Here is a 19,988-nt window from a genome sequence, read left to right as displayed (position 1 = left end):
TTGTGCACAATTATGTTTAGATAACTCTGACCTGTGATATGCTGAGTTGTATTTATTTTGATTGGGGGTGCATGTGTCCACAGCACGTGGTCCAGTGTGTGTTTGTAGCCATCCGCACCATAGGGAATATCGTCATCGTCACCTCTTTGCTGCAGTTCATGTTTGCCTGCATTGGTGTTCAACTCTTTAAGGTAAGTTCTGCTATCTCATAAAGCATGTTTTAGTATTGGGCAGATCTGTGTTGTAATATATTATTGCATGTTAACTGATTCTGATATTGTCTTTTTGTTTTTCCAGGGAAAATTCTTCTCCTGCTCAGACACCTCAAAACAAACACAGGCAGAGTGCAGGTAACATCACTTTCTTTCTGGACAAAAAGTTTGCATTTAATTTACAAACGGCCCAAGGCTAATTCATGTGTATATGTGTGTGTGTGTGTTACAGGGGGTCCTACATAGAGTACAAAGATGGGAATGTTGGCAAGCCAGAGAAAGCTCAGCGTTTATGGGAAAACAGTGATTTCAACTTTGATGACGTCCTAAAGGGCATGATGGCTCTGTTTGCCGTGTCCACCTTCGAGGGTTGGCCAGGGTGCGTTCACTCATAAACAGTACATATAAATCAGAGAAATCGCAGTGCTAAATATTGCAACTGTAGGAATGGAAGTCCCACTTTACAGATAAAAGAGATAATCACCTTTTTGATGGAGACATCGTCTGTCTGTTTAGTCGAGTCCTCATGCCTCAGTCTGAAAAGTAGTTTTTTTCTTCTTCGGGATTTCAGCAGCACAATTTAGGATACCATTGTTGTCAAAATTAATTGCTGATTTTAAATGTTATCATAATTTTGACAACAGTTTTGGACAGTTTTGGCCTTTCCCCATTAGTAAGGTGCTGTACTTGTAATATGGCTCCCAAGTGACCTGACTTGCATTAAAAGGACTTTGCCTGATGTCTCTACATTCTGAATCATGTAGTTGTTCTTCTCCAGAGGGGCTGACAGGAAGTTCTCTCTTTTTGTCCCATAGACTGCTCTACAGAGCCATAGACTCCCATGCTGAGGATGTCGGCCCAATCTACAACTACCGCGTGATCATCTCCATATTCTTCATCGTTTACATCATCATCATCGCCTTCTTCATGATGAACATATTCGTAGGTTTCGTCATTGTGACATTTCAGGAGCAAGGAGAGCAAGAGTACAAAAACTGTGAGCTGGACAAGAACCAGGTACCTGTGTTTAATGTTTTGCACTGTGCAGATCCTGCTAGTATTAGAAAAGTGTATACAGAAGTGTGGCTTATTGGTTTGGATACAAATAAATATATTTGATAGTTGAAATGATAGTGTCTCTTGCAGGGTTATTGTAATTTAAAAATGTTAATTTAGTTTTTATTGCTAATTTATTTTCAATTTATCATTCCAGGTTATTTTATTTTTCGTTACTTTTCACTATGTAAGTTTTAGTTTATGTCAGAATTTATTAATTTCAATTTAGTTTATTTTTTGGGGGCTGCCAAAGGGAATACAGTATGTTACTTTCAAAATTATAGTGTAATTTATATTTTAGTTTAGTTTTCTATTTTAGAAACATTTCAATCCTTTCCAACTGTGTTAATTTTAATTTTTGTTTCAGTTAACACAAATATGTTTTCATTTCATTTTCATTAATGATAATAACACTGGTCTCTGATTGTAAAATAAGCAGCTTAGAGTGATTGACAGAAATACAGAGTGTATTTTGATAATGTTTGTATGTAACATGTGCATACATCCGTGTATATGTGTACAGCGTCAGTGTGTGGAATATGCCCTGAAGGCCCGCCCCCTGCGCAGATACATCCCTAAGAACCCATATCAGTACAAAGTTTGGTACGTGGTAAACTCCACCTACTTTGAGTACCTGATGTTCACCCTCATCCTGCTCAACACCATCTGCCTGGCCATGCAGGTCAGTATCCTCAGCGATTCATGGACTGGATTTAAACTACACTAATACAAATTCATCTTCAACATTTTGAATGGATTTGCTGATTATGTGTTTACAGCATCATGGTCAATCTCAGTCCTTCAACAAAGCCATGAATATCCTGAATATGTTATTCACCGGTCTCTTCACTGTGGAAATGATCCTCAAACTCATCGCCTTCAAACCCAGGGTATGACCACAGCACAGCCCCGCCCTCAGACACACCCTCCACAAACCCCGCCCCTTCAGACACACCTTTACTTTTGCTTATTATACGAACGTGGCTAATTTTATGCCATAGATAAAAACAAGTTCTAAATTAAACAGTCAGTTGTGTTTCATTATTAGACATCTCTGTAAAAAAAAAAAAAAAAAAATCTATAAAGAATATTATGTATAATGAATTAAGAAAAAACATCTGCATAATTACAACAGATGACTTATTATAATGCATTATAATGTCTCTATGGGTTATAGGCTGTAGTTGGTTGTGTGCTGTTTAATAACCAATTTTGCAGGTATCCACTAGGTTTATGTTTTGTTTGTTTCATTTGCTTGTTTTGTTTGTTTGTTTTATCATAAAGGTGCAATTTTACAAGCGGATATCACTATGCTTATCATCAGAAATATCAGATCTCACCTATTTAACCTTATTTAACTGTGACCTTAAATGTTTTACTATGATTTCCGCCCAGTTGAGATATTTTTGTTCTTCCTCACAGCTTGTGTGCCTTTTAGACACAAGACAGCCAGTAATTCCAACAGTTGGTTTTTAAAGAGTATTAAGTCTTGCATAACTTGGCAGCCATTTCCACTCCATTAAAGGTCTACTAAGTGCAAATCAGATACTGTAAAAATGGTGTATGTAGAGATGCCATCCGTTTTCCTCTAAGCCACTTAGAATTGCCCAAGATGAGACAGACATGCTCTTTAGCTTCAACTAGAGCCCTAAAAAACAGTTTGATTTGTTATCCCAGTAAATGAGAGCATTTACATAAAACAAAGAGCATTTTTGTGCAGATAAACATAAAGATTCACTGGCAGGCAGCACTAATGAGTGAAATTCCAAGCCTAGAATAAAGCTGGAATGTAGATCAGCTGATTTTGTTGTGTTGAATGGTGATTGGCTAACAAGCGCTTGGGATGTTGATTGTGCGAGGAGCGCTGGTGCTGGCCAATTCTGCATCTCTAACTGCCCTCTCTCACCCCTCACCCCCACCTCCCCCCTCGTCCTGTGTAGGGTTACTTTAGTGACCCCTGGAATGTTTTTGACTTCCTCATCGTAATTGGCAGCATTATAGACGTCATTCTGAGTGAGATCAACGTAAGTACATCGCCACCTCTCTCTCTCACTCTCTCTCTCTCTTTACTCATCTACTCTCTCTCTTGCTCTCTCGTCCATCTTTGCTGTCTTTCATTCCCCTGTGCTTCCCTTCATTCTCTGCTCCTGCTGTCTCCTCAAGTCTCCTCACTTCCTTTTCTGATGGCAAGATGACTGCTGTGGCTGGTCGCCCTCTGGTGGTGAGAGGTTTAGGGCACACATGCAGGACAGGGGTTCGGAACGGAACATTTGTCGGTAGACCTGTGAAAGAGAGGGCGCAAGCTTTGTTTTCTTCTTCAAGGCTGTGATGTATGTTGTTTTGTCGTAACTAACAGTCACACCTGAACTAACCCAGCAGCCCTGACCGTTCTTTTCAGGGTGTGATTGTGAGAGTTTGCCGCTGTGGAGCATGACAGGTCCCGGGTCATCATGGGAATCTTTGATTTTGTTTTTCTTTCATACACCCGTCATTTGATTTTATGATTTTTTCCCTCATGTCCTATGTGAGGTAAATGTCCATGTGTAACTGTTTTCTTCTTTATTTTCTCCTCTCTCCTTTTTCTTTTTCATTTTCCTTTTATTTTCTGTCCAGCATTATTTTGTTGATGCATGGAACACGTTTGATGCCCTTATTGTAGTGGGTAGTGTTGTTGATATAGCCATCACAGAGGTTAACGTAAGTAATCTCTCTCTCTCTCAATCTGCCTGCCTGCAACCCCCCTCCCCCCAAACCCCCCAGACTAACAAATATGAGTTGCTTTAACCCTCCACCTGCACACATAGGCATGAATAACCCTGTATAGCCCACACAGGGTGATATATTCTGACTTCAGTCAATATGGACATTGCATTATTTGATTCATTATTTCTTTTTGGGAGGTGTTCTGTTGAAAGATTGGAAATTAGTTTCATTAATTAGTTATGATTGTTTTGATATTACTGTTGAGTCTATCATAAACCTTCAAAGTCTTTATGACAGAAGAGCCCAGATTCTCAAAGAAAGTTTGAAATTTGTGTTTGGCAACTTTTTCCATGCTAGTAATAATTGCCATGTTTTGTAATCACTTTTAATCGTTGACAGTCTCACAAATGTAATATTTATGTTTTCCTTTTCTTCAAATTTTTAGATGTCTACAGTAAATATAACTTAGACAACACCTTTTTTTCTCTGCCAGTATGTATATATATATATATATATATATATTAGACATTTGTTACTGTTCATAAAAGATAACACTATGTCCTCCATTTTCTGAGAATATAAATAAGGGATACTGTACAGTCTGGGACATTATCACATTTATTACATGACTATGTACCAAATAAATAAATGGGTATTAAATATTGATTTGAGAAATATTTTTACTATGTAAGAAGTAAGAGATTGCACAGTGTAAGAAATCAGCTGCCTTGAATTTCGGTCAGTTAGTAAGGGATAATTTTGCAGTATTATTTTGCGATAACAACTGACTGACTGTACATTATCCCGCTTATTACACAGCTACTAATGAAATATAGAATAAATGGACATGACATATTGATATACGTTGAAATTATGTAATTATATGATAAGAAAGAAATCACTGAACGGCTGAATTCCACCTTCGGTTCGCGTCGGTGTTTTGTTAGTGTTTATTTTGCGAAAATTACTTTCTGACTGCTCATTATCCAGCTTATTACAAGACTACTTGCCAAATAAATAATGAAATGGATGAAATGAAATACGTTGAAATTATGTAATTATGTGAGAAGGATAAAAACGCTGAACAGCTGAATTCTTCCTCCGGTTTGCGTCAGAGAGAACTCTGTTTGTGTTTATTTACTGAATAATGACTGTCTGACTGCTCATTATCCAGATTATTACAAGACTACTTGCCAAATGAATAAGTAAATGGACATGAAATATTGATTTACATTGAAATGACAGTATGTTTTTATGTGAGAAAAAAGAAAACGCTAAACATCTGAATTCTACCTCCGGTATACGTCAGAGTTTTGTTGGTATTTATGCTTTGTGAAAATGAACATCTGACTGCTCATTATCCATCTTATTACAAGACTACTTGCCAAATAAATAAATAAATGGATATGAAATATTGATTTACATCGAAATGATGTAATTATGTGAGAAGGATAAAAATGCTGAACAGCTGAATTCCACCTCCAGTTTGCATCGGAGTTCTGTTGGTGTTTATTTAGCATAAATGACTGACTACTCATTATCCATCTTATTACAAGACTACTTGTCAAATAAATGGACATGAAACATTGATTTGAGTTGGAATGATTTTATTAGCTTACTTGTAGAGATCGCAGAGTGGTATGAGAATTAGGAAAGATGACTCGCAATACCCGGATGACCGGTCTGATATTAGATTAGATTAGATTAGATACAACTTTATTGTCATTGTGCGGAGTAAAGGTACAGAGCCAATGAAATGCAGTTAGAATCTAACCAGAAGTGCAAATAGCAATATGTATGTGTATATATATATATATATATATATATATATATATATATATATATATATATATATATAATATAATATCCCCGTATGTGTGGTTGTTGCTCAGACATATCAGACTGCTAGATTGCGCCACTGACCAATCAGAATCGAGTATTTCAGAGAGACGTGTAATAATACTGTATAGCGGTCATTATACAGACATTGTTGACCTCAGAATGCTGCAATTGGCCAATCAGAATCATGTATTCTAGAAAGCTGTGTTATAAAGCTACATAAAATATGCTTACAAAATTACAAGCCCATCTAACGGTCCATTTTGAAGTTAAGCTGTTCCTCTCTGATCAAAAGACGTTTATGAAGGTCATTTATGATTGACAACAGTTTCGTCTGAGATATACACCCTGTTGTGCTATACACATCCATTTCAGCACTGACTGGGTTTGGTTTGGTTGGAGTTTTCTCTTCATCCACCATCTCATTTGATCTGAACGCATGACCTTTGACCCAGCATTGTGTTTGGATTGGGTTTTTTTTAATCTTGTTTTTTCCCTTTTATTTTCTTTGAGAAAACTCAAAGAAAGCACTTTTTTCATGCTTCCTTAACCCGTTAATTAATCTGATTAGCAATCTGAAATATGATACTGATGAATCCGTGCTGATAGCCAGTCCCTCCTCTCAGTGCTACAAGGAGATTAGAGTGAAACCGGATGACTCTGAAAAAGCGTTGATGTAACCCCTCCTCCCCCTGAGGCTGCTCTGCTCCTCTCAGTGCTTATTCCTCCCTGCCTGTTAGAGGCACTCTCTCATTTGCACTGTCTGATTGGACAGAAGCAGGGGGTGGAGAGATGTGAGTGTTTGCCAGCTCTGTCTTGCTGATGATGCCATATTGCATCCTTCTCTATGAATGCCTTCTCTTTTCTGTCTCTCTGTTCTGCATTTTCCTCCTTTTTATCAGTGTTTTTCCTCTGTCTCTTTTCTCTTTCTAATTTGGTGCTCTTGTACACCTGTACATTCTGGGTAGACCTGCTCCCTGTGTCATAAGCTTAGGCTGACAGATACGGCCACAATCACAATCACAATAACTGAAATAGCTGAGCCATTTAAGACCCGTTCATATAACTCTCATTGGCGAACAAGTGAATTTATGGCTCTTTATCGGCCAGCCTCCAGGGGGCAGTGTTTACTACCAGTTTGTGTTCAATCTCTATTTCTGTGCAATGTGAGATGATGTCTATGATACTGGTCAGTCCTCTGAAAGTGGCTCTGCGTGTAGATTTTATCATGGTAACTGTCTCACAGATGCACATTTGCGTGAATCTCATGAAAAACATGCCCAGGTTACATTTCATCCCCAAATCAAAAGAAAAATCAAAACAAATAAGACAATTATGGCCATACCCCCCCCCCCCCCCCCCCCCCGCCCCCCCACACACACACACACAAAAAGTTATCATTACCATAATATGTATAGATATTTTATTAATGAATTAGTTAATTCAATGATCCTGTTCACACATACCCTCAATATGGAAATGTATAAGTTATCTGATACAACTTATCATTAAGGGAAATTGCCAGAGCAACATTTACCAGTATTTTCAAAAGTGTTGTGTTCACACATGACCTCTTACCTGAAAGTTGCAGTACATTTTCTGGAAAAGGCTATATGTGTAAAAAGTGTTAAAAATATTTGTTTGCTTAATGGGGGGAATGCACTTAAATATCATGAAAATAATATAACAATGCAAAAAATATTAATGGTCCTAAAATAATTTTTCTTTTGATTTTGGGGTGAAATATGACTGGGACATCAGGTTTCATGAGATTCACCCATATGGAGTAAGTTATACCGTTGACCCAGTTCTGTAATGTGTGAGCTACATGCATGGTTGGGGTTGCCAGATCCTCTGCAGTTCTACTACAGTTACATTACTTAATGAATCTAGTCCTCATTACTGTATGAAAATATAAAGACAGATATTTGAGAGTACTGTGGCACTGCATGGGATTAGTCTCTCTGCATGTAGAAATTCAACACACACCTACACACTCTCAGACACACACTTACAGTCACACAGTAACATACACACCGAGATGGGTCTGCTGAGAGATTCTTAAAGGGATAGTTCACCTAAAAATAAAAATCAATTACACACCGTCATGTTGTTCCAAACCCATATGACTTGTTTTCTTGCATGCATTGCAAAAGGAGTTATCTAGTAGAATGTCTAAGCTGCATAGTCCCTGGTCTCCATTCACTTTCATTGTCATTCTTTTCCATACAATGAAAGTAAATGGTGGCCATGGATAGAGCAAAAGGAAAGTCGTATAGGTGTGGAATGACATGGGGGTGAGTAAATGACAGAATTTTTATTTTTGGGTGAATTATCCCAATAACTCAGCTCATGAGAGATGTTAAATCTGTGCATGTGTCTGCGTGTGTCACTCACTCATCCTCAAGTCTGCGGATGCAGAACAGCGAATGGCTCCCTCTCACATGAACCATGTGCTGTAGCGCCCTCAGCTGGCAGAAAGACAGACATGCTATGAGGCGTCTCCCCTGCAAGTGACCCAACAGACGTACTTCAAACACATTGAGTGTGTTTACATGCACACTGATAACTAATAACTAATTCGGCTAATTAAAAAATTCAGACAACACAAGAAAACCGTGTTTACGTGACCAATCAAATCATCTGATTACTCTCTGCTTTTAACGTCGAAATGTAAACAGGCATGTGCACAACACTTGCCCACATTGGATAAGCTGGTAAAGGTGTTTACATGCAGAGTGAATTTGCGGAAATGGGCAAAAATCTACGTGTTGCAATCATTTTTTATGGCCTTAACCTGATAAAGAAAAAAGTTTAAAGCATTAACATGACCTTATACGTTGTCAGCTTATTTAGCACAATCAATGTAAGAACGTGCATGTAAACGCACTCACAGATGGACACATACTGTACACACACACCTACAAACACACACTTTGGCAGGTGTACTGTGGGTGGTTGGCGCTGCTATAGATTTCATCTGTCTGCCTTTCTTTGAAGCCAGCTGACCCCTCCTCCTCTCCCCCCTCCTCTGTGGTAAGACCAATGGTACGAACCAACGGTAACCAAAACCCCACCTCTCATTCCAGCCATCACCTTCTCTACCCCTTCTTCACCAACTGTCATTCAGCATGCACACACATGTTCTCTCTCATCACTGTGGCACTGGACAGGCACGTGTTTATGCTGGTAGTGTGTCCGTCGCCCTGACCTCTCCCCTTCCCTAGGCTGCGATGCCTGTCATTAGTGCGCTGTAGTCACATGGTCATTGCTCTCTCTCTCTGTGTGGTGCAGTGTCGGCCCCTGCTGGTCAGCTCTGGAATTACAGTTAACCGCCATATTGGCGGAGCTCTGAACTCAGCTGGAGGCTTTTGAAATAACGATTTTTTTTGTGCAATGTCCACATGCATGGAGCTTAATTCTGTTTGCTTGAATTTTTTTATGTGTTTTTTACAGGCTGTGTGTGCAGGTGTAGATATGATGTCACAAATTAGAAATTAGCTATTTTAAAGCAGCTTTATAGTACTAAGGTCAGCAATTTTGTGTTTATATTTACATATAAGTAAAGTATCAAATTTTTGAGAATTGTAAACAAGTGAATGATGTTTGAGAGTAATTTTATGTCTAAGGTTTAGAAACTTTGTATGTGACATATAAGTAAGAAGTGTTATAGTTCCATGACAGGTAGGATATAAATTATATTATGTGATAAGCTGGTAAGCTGTATTATTTTAGGGCTCATCTACACTGCCTGGCCAAAAAAAAAAAAAAAGTCGGCATTTGAATTTAAATAAGCAGATACTTAAGAGCCTATGATTGGATCATTATTGCAGTGATTAATATGTTTCAGCTGGCAACATTTCTTTTAACCCTAACTGATGCAGTGTGTAGCTTCTCATTTCTTAAACAACCATGTCGGAAGACGTATCCAGTGGTCGTGGAAAAGATGTTACTGTGTTTCAGAAGAGGCAAATTATTGGCCTGATTCAAGCAAAGAAAACAACTAAGGAGATTACTGAAATCACTGGAATTGGGTTAAGAACTGTCCAACACATTATTAAAACCTGGAAAGATAGTGGTGAACCGTCAGCTTTGCGGAAGAAATGTGGTCGGATTAAAATCTTGAATGATCGTGATCGGAGATCACTAAAACTCTTGGTGAAGTCACATCGTAAAATATCAACAGCAGAACTCACGGTTATGTTTATAGTGAAAGTAAGAGCATTTCTACACGAATAATGCGAGGAGAACTTACAGGATTGAGACTAACAAGCTGTGTGGCCACAAGAAAGCCACTTGTTAGTGAGGCTAATTGGAAAAAAACTACTTCAGTTAGCTAGGTAGCATAAAGATTGGACTTTGGAGCAATGGAAAAAGGTCATGTGGTCTGATGAGTCCAGATTTACCCTATTCCAAAGTGACGGCCATGTCAGGGTAAGAAGGCAAGCGCTTGAAGCGATCCACCCGTCATGCATAGTGCCCACTGTACAAGCCTCTGGAGGCAGTCTTATGATCTGGGGTTTCTTCAATTGGTCAGGTCTACACTCAGCAAAGTTATGCGGCAATAAAATGAAGTCAGCTGACTACCTGAATATGCTGAATGTCCAGGTTATCCCATCCATGGATTTGTTTTTTCTCTGACAGCACAGGCATATTCCAGGACAACAAGGCCAAGATTCATCGGGCTCAAATTGTGAAAGAGTGGTTCAGGGAGCATGAGGAATCATTTTCACACATGAATTGGCCACCACAGAGTCCTGACCTTAACCCCATTGAAAGTCTTTGGGATGCGCTGGAGAAGACTTTACGGAGTGGTTCGACTCTCCCGTCATCAATAAAATATCTCAGCCAAAAATTGATTAAACTCTGGACGGAAATAAATGTTGTGATGTTGCATAAGGTTGTCGAAACAATACCACAACGAATGCACGCCATTATCAAAACTAAAGGCGGTCCAATTAAATAATGAGTATGCAACTTTTTTTTTTGGGCCAGGCAGTGTAGAAATGCTTTGCATTCATTTGGAATATTGCCATGTTTTCATAAAGCCACCCAGACATCTCCTGTGTCTCTGTAGTGTGTTGTTATTGGAAGTGTTTAACATGTTCCTGTAGACATATTGACTTGAATGTGTGCATGTGTCACCTTGAATTGTTCTGTGTCTGCCTATGAATATGCATTTGTGTTTGTGTCATGCTGAAAAAGGGCTTCCAAAACACTGAAGATAACGCCAGGATTTCAATCACATTCTTTCGGCTGTTCCGAGTGATGAGACTGGTGAAGCTCCTGTCTCGGGGAGAGGGCATTCGGACTCTGCTCTGGACCTTCATTAAATCCTTTCAGGTGAGGAGAAAGAAATTAGACAGTGCATTTATGTCTTATTGGATGCCTCTTGGTCAGAATAAGCTGCAGCGTGGTCCAGACTTTATGCCAATTGTCTAAGTCTGGCTATGGGAGACTACACACCATTTAACACCCTGTAGCCACTGTATTTACAGACTAACAAACTGGTTTCCTTATTACACTGTCTACACTGGATGAGAGCAGCTCATTGTGATTAAACAAAGCTAGATAATTCCCAATATAACCAGCAAAGCATTCTCATCATGATGCACTTCCAGTTGGTGGAAGTCCTTTTTCTATTTTTGATGTGCTGCACAGCTGTTTAGCCACTGAAATAAATTAAAATGTGAATTATTAGATTTTTTTTTTATTGATTTTGTTTTATAACTTATGACTGTTACATTAAAGTCAGCACATTTCTGGCCTAATACATTTCTAAATGTATGTATATGCAGTTGAAGCAATACTAACGTTATGTGTAAAACTGTTTCGTCTATTCAAATGTAACTTTTAAACCAATGTATTTTGGTTGAACATAAAGTTGGAAACAAAGACATTCACATATTTTACTGTTGCTGAAGTCTAGCTTAGAACTGATTGGTCCATTGTTTGTGAACATTCTGTGGTTATATGCATTTCAATTATTTTGTGTTTGTACAGTAGACAATTTTTACAATAAACAATAATATAGCAACATTAATCGCTTCCAGTGTAGACGTGGTGTTAGAGAGTTAAGAATGTTAGATTTGAGTCTTACCTGTACTCTTTTGCTTTGTCTCCCTCTCTTTCTTCACAGGCTCTTCCCTATGTTGCTTTGCTTATCGTAATGCTATTCTTCATATATGCCGTCATTGGAATGCAGGTAAGACCTTGAACCATTTCCTTCCCAGCTCTTTCTCGCTCTCCGTTTCTCCCTTAGTATCTCACTTAAGGACGTAGGATCTTGCCCAACATTTTTCAGCCTGTTATTGTTGCTTTAGTTGGTGTCCAGTGTTGGTGGTGAGTGATGTATGATGGTTGCTATATCTCTGACTCGACAGATGTTTGGTAAGATTGCCCTGAGGGACAACACCGAGATCAACCGCAACAACAACTTTCAGACATTTCCACAAGCTGTTCTGCTGCTCTTCAGGTCAGTTCTACCATTTCCCCCTCTCTCTTTCTGTATCTCTCTACCTCTTTATCTCTCTCAATATGTTTACATGCATAGTTATAATAGTGGTACAGTGTGTTTTTGAGTAGTCAACCTGCAGTCTTCATGTGTCCAATGTTTAATTAAATGTTTAAATTTGCATGTCACCTCTGAAGGAATTGCAGCACTAAGAACGTGACTATTGCAGTCTAAATGTGAAATTTTACTTCTTGTAGAAAGTTCTCATTACCAGTATATCAAACTAGTTGTATGTATAATCAAAAGTCTAAACATCAGAACATTTTTAGTCTAGACAAAAATTTTTTTTTAAAATAAACACTTTACTGATTTGACAAAAATGGAAATGGAAAGAGGAAAAAGCATGAAACACGTATAGAAAACCTAGACTTTGACCTCTGAGACATTGGTATGGAATCTATTAAGGCTGCACGACTGATTGAATTAAGATTGAAATTGCAATATAGCCTTGCACGATAACTAAACCAGCTGCATGAAGAGGCTGCCATTTTAGTCTGCATTCACAGTCAGAATGAGAAAGCGGTGCTCTCTAGTGGGTGTGTGGCACACGCTGAGCAGTGGCAATATCAGATGATGAATGTTTATCATATTATAATTCAAATTGCAAATCCAAAATTATTGCTTCCCAAATATTGGCCATAAATGCAGTCATTTGAAACACATCACAGATCAAAACAATAGTCAGTGATCTATCTGAAACATGGTAAAAGAATGAGCTGTGGATGTTTAATTCTCTGATTGATATCCATATGATTTTATATAAAGTGCCCGTAACTATCACGTCTATAATGCATTATTATGGGTGTTTAAAGTAAAAAAGGTAGACCATTTGTTCATCATACTAAACATTCGCACAATGCAGAGGCCAGGTATGGTCCGATTAAGGTGTATACATGCCCTGGATGAAGCCGAGCTACAATCGCATTATCTGTGTCTGTTAGTCTGACTAAAGTGTTAATGCTAGTTACCCATGTAACTGTGGTTTTTTGAATTCTGGATGACTGCCAGAGGCAGTGTAAGTACAAGTGGATTATCGCTGCGCCAGCCAGATAGGTAAAGAGAATATAGCAACAAGGTCACGTGGTGATGTAGGCTGGGAGGTTATACATCGCAGTAGCTCAGCGTCCAGCCTCAGTACGCCTTTCTCGCACATTCCGAGTGTCTAAGAACCCTGATGGTCATCTGGAATTCACAGAACCAAAGCATTCTGTTTTATGCCTACTGACCTCTAGAGGCAGTGTAAGTACTAGTGGATGACCCATACCAACATAGCCATTAGAAATGTCACCCACCTGAATGAGTGGTGGTGGCGTAATGGGCTAAAGCACAGAACTAGTAATGTGTAATGAGTGGTGAGAAGGTTGCCAGTTTGATCCCCACAGCCACCACCATTGTATCTGTAAGCAAGGCACTTAACTCCAGGTTGCTCCGGGGGGACAATCCCTGTACTAATTGCACTTTAAGTCACATTGGAAAAAAGCATCTGCCAAATGCACAAATGTAAATGAATAATTAAGGCAGATTCTAAAGAACTGCAGAGCTCAAGGCATGAGGGGCAGCAACACTGACCTTATGAAAACGAGCAAAAGTGCATGGAGAAGCCCAGGTGGCAGCATTGCAGATGTCTGTCAAGGAGACTCTGAATGCAGCTAACGAACATGATATTGCCTTATTGGAATGGTAGGACACTCCTTCAGGCAATGGTTTCTTGGCCTCCTTGTAGGACTGATTAATGAACTGAGGAAGGAGAATTTTAGGAAGAAAAGAATGATTGGGCCAAAGGACAACCCCAGAGTCCTCCGGCAACCAATGCAAGCACTATTTTCTAACAGACAGTGCAAGTAACCTGCTAACTCATTTTGCAGAAGCAATAGCCAGCACGAAAACAGTCTTCAAGGACACCCATTTAAGATCAGCGCTCTGCAAGGGCTGAAATGGAGATGAGCACAGGAATGTAAGCACGAGAGGCAAATCCCACACAGGAAAATGGGGATTCCAGGCTGGTCTCAAACATCTTGCACCCTTTAAAAAGCTGCAGAAAAGACTATAAGATCCAAGAGAAGAGCCACCAACCAGTACACGGTAGGCTGAAATGGCAGTAGCATACACTTTCAGTGTGGAGGCTGCCTTACCATCATACAAAAGATGTTGAAGAAAGCTCAAGACTCTTGGAACATCACATTCCCTATCTGTCACTCACTCGACGTTGTGTCGATGTAGTGACACTAGGGGTCACTCTTGGGAGCCTGAGACACCTCCGGTCTTTGATAAAAGGCCAATGAAAATTGCAGAGTGGTATTTGCATACCACTCCCCCGGACATACGGGTATAAAAGTAGCTGGTATGCAACCACTCATTCAGATTTTCTCTTCGGAGCCAAACGGTCGATGTTTACTGAGCTGACTGTTCATTCACCTCTGCTGGATCTGACGGCGCATTTCAGCGGCTTCTCCCTCCTCTGCACTGGTGCACTGCAGAGAACGCCCCTGGGCGCTTCGGCAGAAATAAGAGAGTAGATTTTTCTAAAAGAGTATATTTCTCTAAAAGAGCGGCACACACGGAACGTCTTTTTAAAGACGCGTCTTTTTAAAGATGCCTTTCTGTTTGTGTGTTATTCCTGGTTGTGGTCATTATCTCTCAACTTCTGATGGTCACGATCGCTGTCTTTCGTGTCTGGGCACGACCCACTCAGAGACAGCGTTCGTGGATGGATCATGTACTCATTGCGAGAACATGACCGTGGCAACGTTGTGGTCGCGGCTGGCTTTCATAAGAAAGCCACCCCAGCGGCTCCCCGCCTCGGTCCTTCTACCTACGGGTATGAGGCCAGCACGGCTAGCACTGGGGGCGATTTGGGGACCCCAATGGGACCACCTCTGCCGGGTATTCCCCCACGGACCTCCCATTCCCCAGCATGCTTGTCTGCCCCGATCAGGCTTCCGGATGAGTCTGCCGGCTCGTCTCACGGCGAGTTCGACCTCTTGTTTGGAGCCTGCAAAGCTGATGAGCTCTCAAGCGCAGCATCGGAGAGCGGGCTCATCCAGTCGGACGCGGAAGCCTCAGCTGGGCTCCCCCCCTCATGTACGGTCGCCCAGTCACAGGCTGATGCAGAAATGATGGACATGCTTTCCCGGGCAGCCGCGAGCATCTGGCTAGAGTGGAACACTCCACTCTCCCCTGAACCCTTGCTGCTCGATGATGGGTTCCTGGGCTCGTGGCGCTGCTCAAAGCAGCCATGCCCCACTCCAGTTCCTTTCTTCCCGGAAGTGCACGAGGAGCTGACAAGGTTGTGGGAGGCACCTTTTACTGCCCGGTCCCGATATTTCAGCTCCCCCACCCTCACTACCCTCGATGGTGGGGCGGCCAGGGGCTATTCAGCGATTCCCCCGGTGGATAAGGCACTCGCGGAGCACCTATGCCCGCAGAGCACCGCCACCTGGCGTGGGCGCCCAAAGCTCCCGTCCAAGGCCTGTAGGTTTATGTCATCCCTGACAGCCAAAGCCTACAGTGCCGCTGGACAAGCCGCCTCCGCCCTGCACGCCATGGCTCTCCTGCAAGTCCACCAAGCCAAGGCGCTAAAGGAACTGCATGAGGGTAGTTTTGACCCAGATTTGATGCAGGAGCTGCGCTCGGCAACCAACCTTGCTCTCTGGGTGATGAAGGTCACGGCGCGGTCTCTCGGGCGGGCGATGTCCACCTTGGTGGTCCAGGAGCACCACGTTTGGCTCAACCTGGTCGAGATAGGAGAGGCCGATAAGGCATGGTTCCTTGCAGCCCCCATTTCCCAGGTTGGCCTATTCAGCGACACTATCGAGGACTTTGCCAAGCAGTTCTCGACGGTGAAGCAGCAGACAGAGGCTATCCGGCACATCCTGCTCCAGCGCGGCTCAAGATCCCGCACCCCGCCTGCTCGTCGCCAAGAGCGTCCCCCTGTGGTGACTGCACCTGCTCTGACGCAGCCCGCCCCTTCAGCCCAGCCCCGGCATGGAGCCCCGCAGGAAGCAGACGCCACCCATCTCATGGCCAGCCGCCAAGAACCCACTAAAGGCTTTGAAGCGCCCCTGAGGCGGGCGACCCAGGGACGACAAAACCCACTGCCTTGTAGCTGGTAAGTAGACCACTTCATCCCCCGGTGGAGGGCTGGGAGGAGAATCTTTTGTTGCCTTTTCATTTAATTTGCCACATGCCCAAGTGGCTGCGGTACCCAACAGTTCAGCAAAAGAGCGGTTTCCTTGTTCCCTGGGTCACATACCCGGTGTGCACAGTTGTCATCACGACCACCGTCCACCATTCCATTTTGGCAGGTTTGGCGCTCCAGCGACGGTCTCCCCACCCCTGCGTGCCTAGCTGTGGCACAAATCTGCCCCCGATGTGACAGTCTCCATGGGTCACGAGGACAGGCCTCTTCCTCCCCCATCCCAGGCTGTTCCAAGGGTGGTCACAAGGAGCCAGGTAAGTGCTTCGATGTCCCTGAACTCAGTACGGCCACAACATGGCGTGTGGAGACTCCACCCTCAGGTGGTCCAGCTGATTTGGAGTCGATTTGGGCAGGCACAGGTAGACCTGTTCGCCTCCCAAGAATCCTCCCACTGCCCACTCTGGTACGCCCTGACCGAGGCACCTCTCGGTATAGACGCACTGGCACACAGCTGGCCCCCTGGACTTCGCAAATAAGTGTTTCCCCCAGTGAGCCTACTTGCACAGACCCTGTGCAAGGTCAGGGAGGACGAGGAGCAGGTCATCCTGGTAGCACCCTACTGGCCCACCCAGACGTGGTTCTTGGACCTCACGCTCCTCGCGACAGCCCCCCCTGGCAAATTCCCTTGAGGAAGGACCTTCTTTCTCAGGGACGGGGCACCATCTGGCACCCACGACCAGACCTCTGGAATCTCCATGTCTGGCCCCTGGACGGGACGTGGAAGACTTAAGCGGTCTACCACCCGCAGTGGTAGACACGATCACTCAAGCTAGGGCCCCCTCTACGATGCGCCTGTATGCCTTTAAGTGGCGTCTGTTCACTAAGTGGTGTTCTTCCCGATGTGAAGACCCCCAGAGATGCACAGTCAGATCAGTGCTTTCCTTCCTGCAGGAGAGGTTGGAAGGGTGGCTGTCCCCCTCCACCTTGAAGGTGTATGTAGCCACCATAGCGGCACACCACGATACAGTGGATGGTAAGTCCTTAGGGAAGTACGACCTGATCATCAGGTTCCTGAGAGGTGCCAGTAGGTTGAATCCCTTCAGACCACGCCTCGTTCCCTCATGGGACCTCTCTGTAGTTCTTCAGGGTCTACAGAGAGCCCCCTTTGAGCCCTTGCAGTCAGCTGATCTTAAGGCACTCTCTTTGAAGACTGGCCTCCTGACTGCACTCACTTCCATCAAGAGGGTAGGAGACCTGCAAGCGTTCTCTGTCAGCGAAATGTGCCTGGAGTTCAGTCCGGGCTACTCTCACATGATCCTGAGACCCCGACCGGGCTATGTGCCCAAGGTTCCCACGACCCCTTTTAGGGACCAGGTGGTGAACCTGCAAGCGCTGCCCCAGGAGGAGGCAGACCCAGCCCTGACATTGCTGTGTCCGGTGCACACTTTACGCATCTATTTGGATCGCACGCAGTGCTTTAGAGTCTCTGAGCAGCTTTTTGTTGCACAGCGGAAAGGAAGCGTTGTCTCCAAGCAGAGGATTGCCCACTGGCTCATTGACGCCATAACAATGTCATATCACGCCCAGGATGTGCCGCCCCCGGTAGGGCTACAAGCCCATTCTACCAGGGGTGTAGCGGTCTCCTGGGCCTCTGACATTTGCAGAGCAGCGGGCTGGGCAACACCCAACACTTTTGCGAGGTTCTACAATCTCCAGGTGGAACCGGTTTCGTCCCGTGTAGTGGCACGCAGGTAAGTCCGGGAGAGCTGGCCGGGTGTATCGCTTGCACATAGTGCCTTTCACCTCCCCTGAGCTGAAGATGTGCGCCATTGACTCCCAGTAGTGTTCACAAACTGTGTTCCCTGGTTGATTTCCTCCGAGCCCTGTGGCAGACGAGTTTGCGGAGAAACTCGCTACCAGCTCAGTACACATGCTAACTAAGCCCTCTGCATGTGGTGGTTCCCCGTAGGTAACCCCATGTGACGTATATCTTCCGCTAATTCATTTCCCTGTTGGTAAACTGCGTCTTCCTTGGGCAGAGGCCCCTCTGCCCCAGTCACCATGCTTGTAGATAACTCCTCCCCCACAGGGTAGGACCTACCATGGGACTTCTCCACATGGCATACTTCCGACAAAGATCGGCAAGACCATGTGACATATTTCCACTCAAAATACCCCCCTTTGGGTGGGGTGGGGTCTCCGCGGTGAATTCCCCTTGGGAGTGACACCCCCCGACTAGACCTGGTGGCCCCAGTCTGTTAATTCCTTTTTCTGGGGGAGAGTGAAAAAAAGGGGATAAGAGGCCACGACTGGGCTAGCCTATCTCTATCTTTTGGGTAGTCGACTTGTCCCCAAAGGGCCATTCGACACTCATAACAATGTTGGGGGAGGTTACGTGTCAGCCTGGTGCACTGGCCACAAGGCACACAGTGGTCTGCCCATCACACACTGCCAGTTCATGTAACACAGTTCAGCCAGTTGCAGCATTTCATATAGGGACCGCTAGTGTCACTACATCAACACAACGTCGAGTGAGAGACAGATAGGGAACATCCTGGTTACTTGCGTAACCTCCGTTCCATGATGGAGGGAACGAGATGTTGTGTCCCTCCTGCCACAATGCTGAACTACCCGCTGAAATGGCCGGGACCTTGTTTTGGCTCCTCAGCACAAAATCTGAATGAGTGGTTGCATACCAGCTCCTTTTATACCCGTATGTCCGGGGGAGTGGTATGCAAATACCACTCGCTAATTTTCATTGGCCTTTTATCAAAGACCAGAGGTGTCTCGGGCTCCCAAGAGTGACCCCTAGTGTCACTACATTGACACAATGTCTCGTTCCCTCCATCAGGGAACAGAGGTTATGCAAGTAACCTGGATGTTTTAAAGGATCAACTCCACATACCATATACAATGCAGAAAAAAGCTTCCAGTAGCCTTAGCACTGGTGATAGTGTAAACCACTGCAGGGTCGCAATCCTCTAGAAGGGTTTCAACCCAGAGGCCAGACCCAAAGATGCAGGCAGACTGGGTCAGGGTGCCAGACACAGCCCTCCATCTGGGAGAGGCGATCCTTTCTGAGGGGAAGAGTCCATGTACTGCCTACTAAGAGCTTCAGAAGCAGAGGAAACCAAGTCCTGGCCAGCCTTCGCGGTGCTACAAGAAGGGAAACCATGTGCAATGTCTCCCACAACAGTGGATTATGAGGAAACGCATAGCGTAGGCAGTTCGGCCATTTGTGAGACAGTGCGTCCTGACCAAAGGGCTCAATGCTTCTGTCCTTGCAAACCATAAGGTACAGTGAGTGGTCAACTCTGATGCAAAAAACATCCACTTCCACTCTGTCAAACCACTGCCACATCTCCTGCACTACATCTGGATGAAGCTTCCATTCTCCGGGATGTAGTAGGTCTCAGCAAATAGAGCATCTGCTCCCCGAAATATGAACTGCTCTCAGTGAAGCAAGTTTTGGCAGAAACCATATAAGTATCTTGTGAGTAAGCTGCAGGGGGTGCTCACCCTGTGG

The 19,988-nt window shown here is 43.6% G+C and overlaps 1 protein-coding gene across 1 annotated transcript in view; it reads left to right on the top strand.

Annotated features, from left to right (window-relative positions):
- LOC127435437 (voltage-dependent L-type calcium channel subunit alpha-1C-like) overlaps positions 1-19,988 on the top strand; it is a 233,249-nt gene that overhangs the window by 183,649 nt on the left and 29,612 nt on the right. The window contains exons 24-33 of the mRNA XM_051688932.1: positions 84-191; positions 298-350; positions 445-591; positions 1,028-1,229; positions 1,792-1,950; positions 2,048-2,158; positions 3,209-3,292; positions 11,016-11,153; positions 11,950-12,015; positions 12,194-12,285. Coding sequence (XP_051544892.1) covers positions 84-191; positions 298-350; positions 445-591; positions 1,028-1,229; positions 1,792-1,950; positions 2,048-2,158; positions 3,209-3,292; positions 11,016-11,153; positions 11,950-12,015; positions 12,194-12,285 — 1,160 coding nt within the window. The remainder of the gene's footprint in view (positions 1-83; positions 192-297; positions 351-444; positions 592-1,027; positions 1,230-1,791; positions 1,951-2,047; positions 2,159-3,208; positions 3,293-11,015; positions 11,154-11,949; positions 12,016-12,193; positions 12,286-19,988) is intronic.

The sequence above is a fragment of the Myxocyprinus asiaticus genome, chromosome 45, assembly GCF_019703515.2.
Source record: "Myxocyprinus asiaticus isolate MX2 ecotype Aquarium Trade chromosome 45, UBuf_Myxa_2, whole genome shotgun sequence".
Lineage (NCBI taxonomy): Eukaryota > Metazoa > Chordata > Actinopteri > Cypriniformes > Catostomidae > Myxocyprinus > Myxocyprinus asiaticus.
The sequence above is the reverse complement of the archived record's forward strand: the minus strand, read 5'-3'. Positions and strand labels throughout refer to the sequence as shown.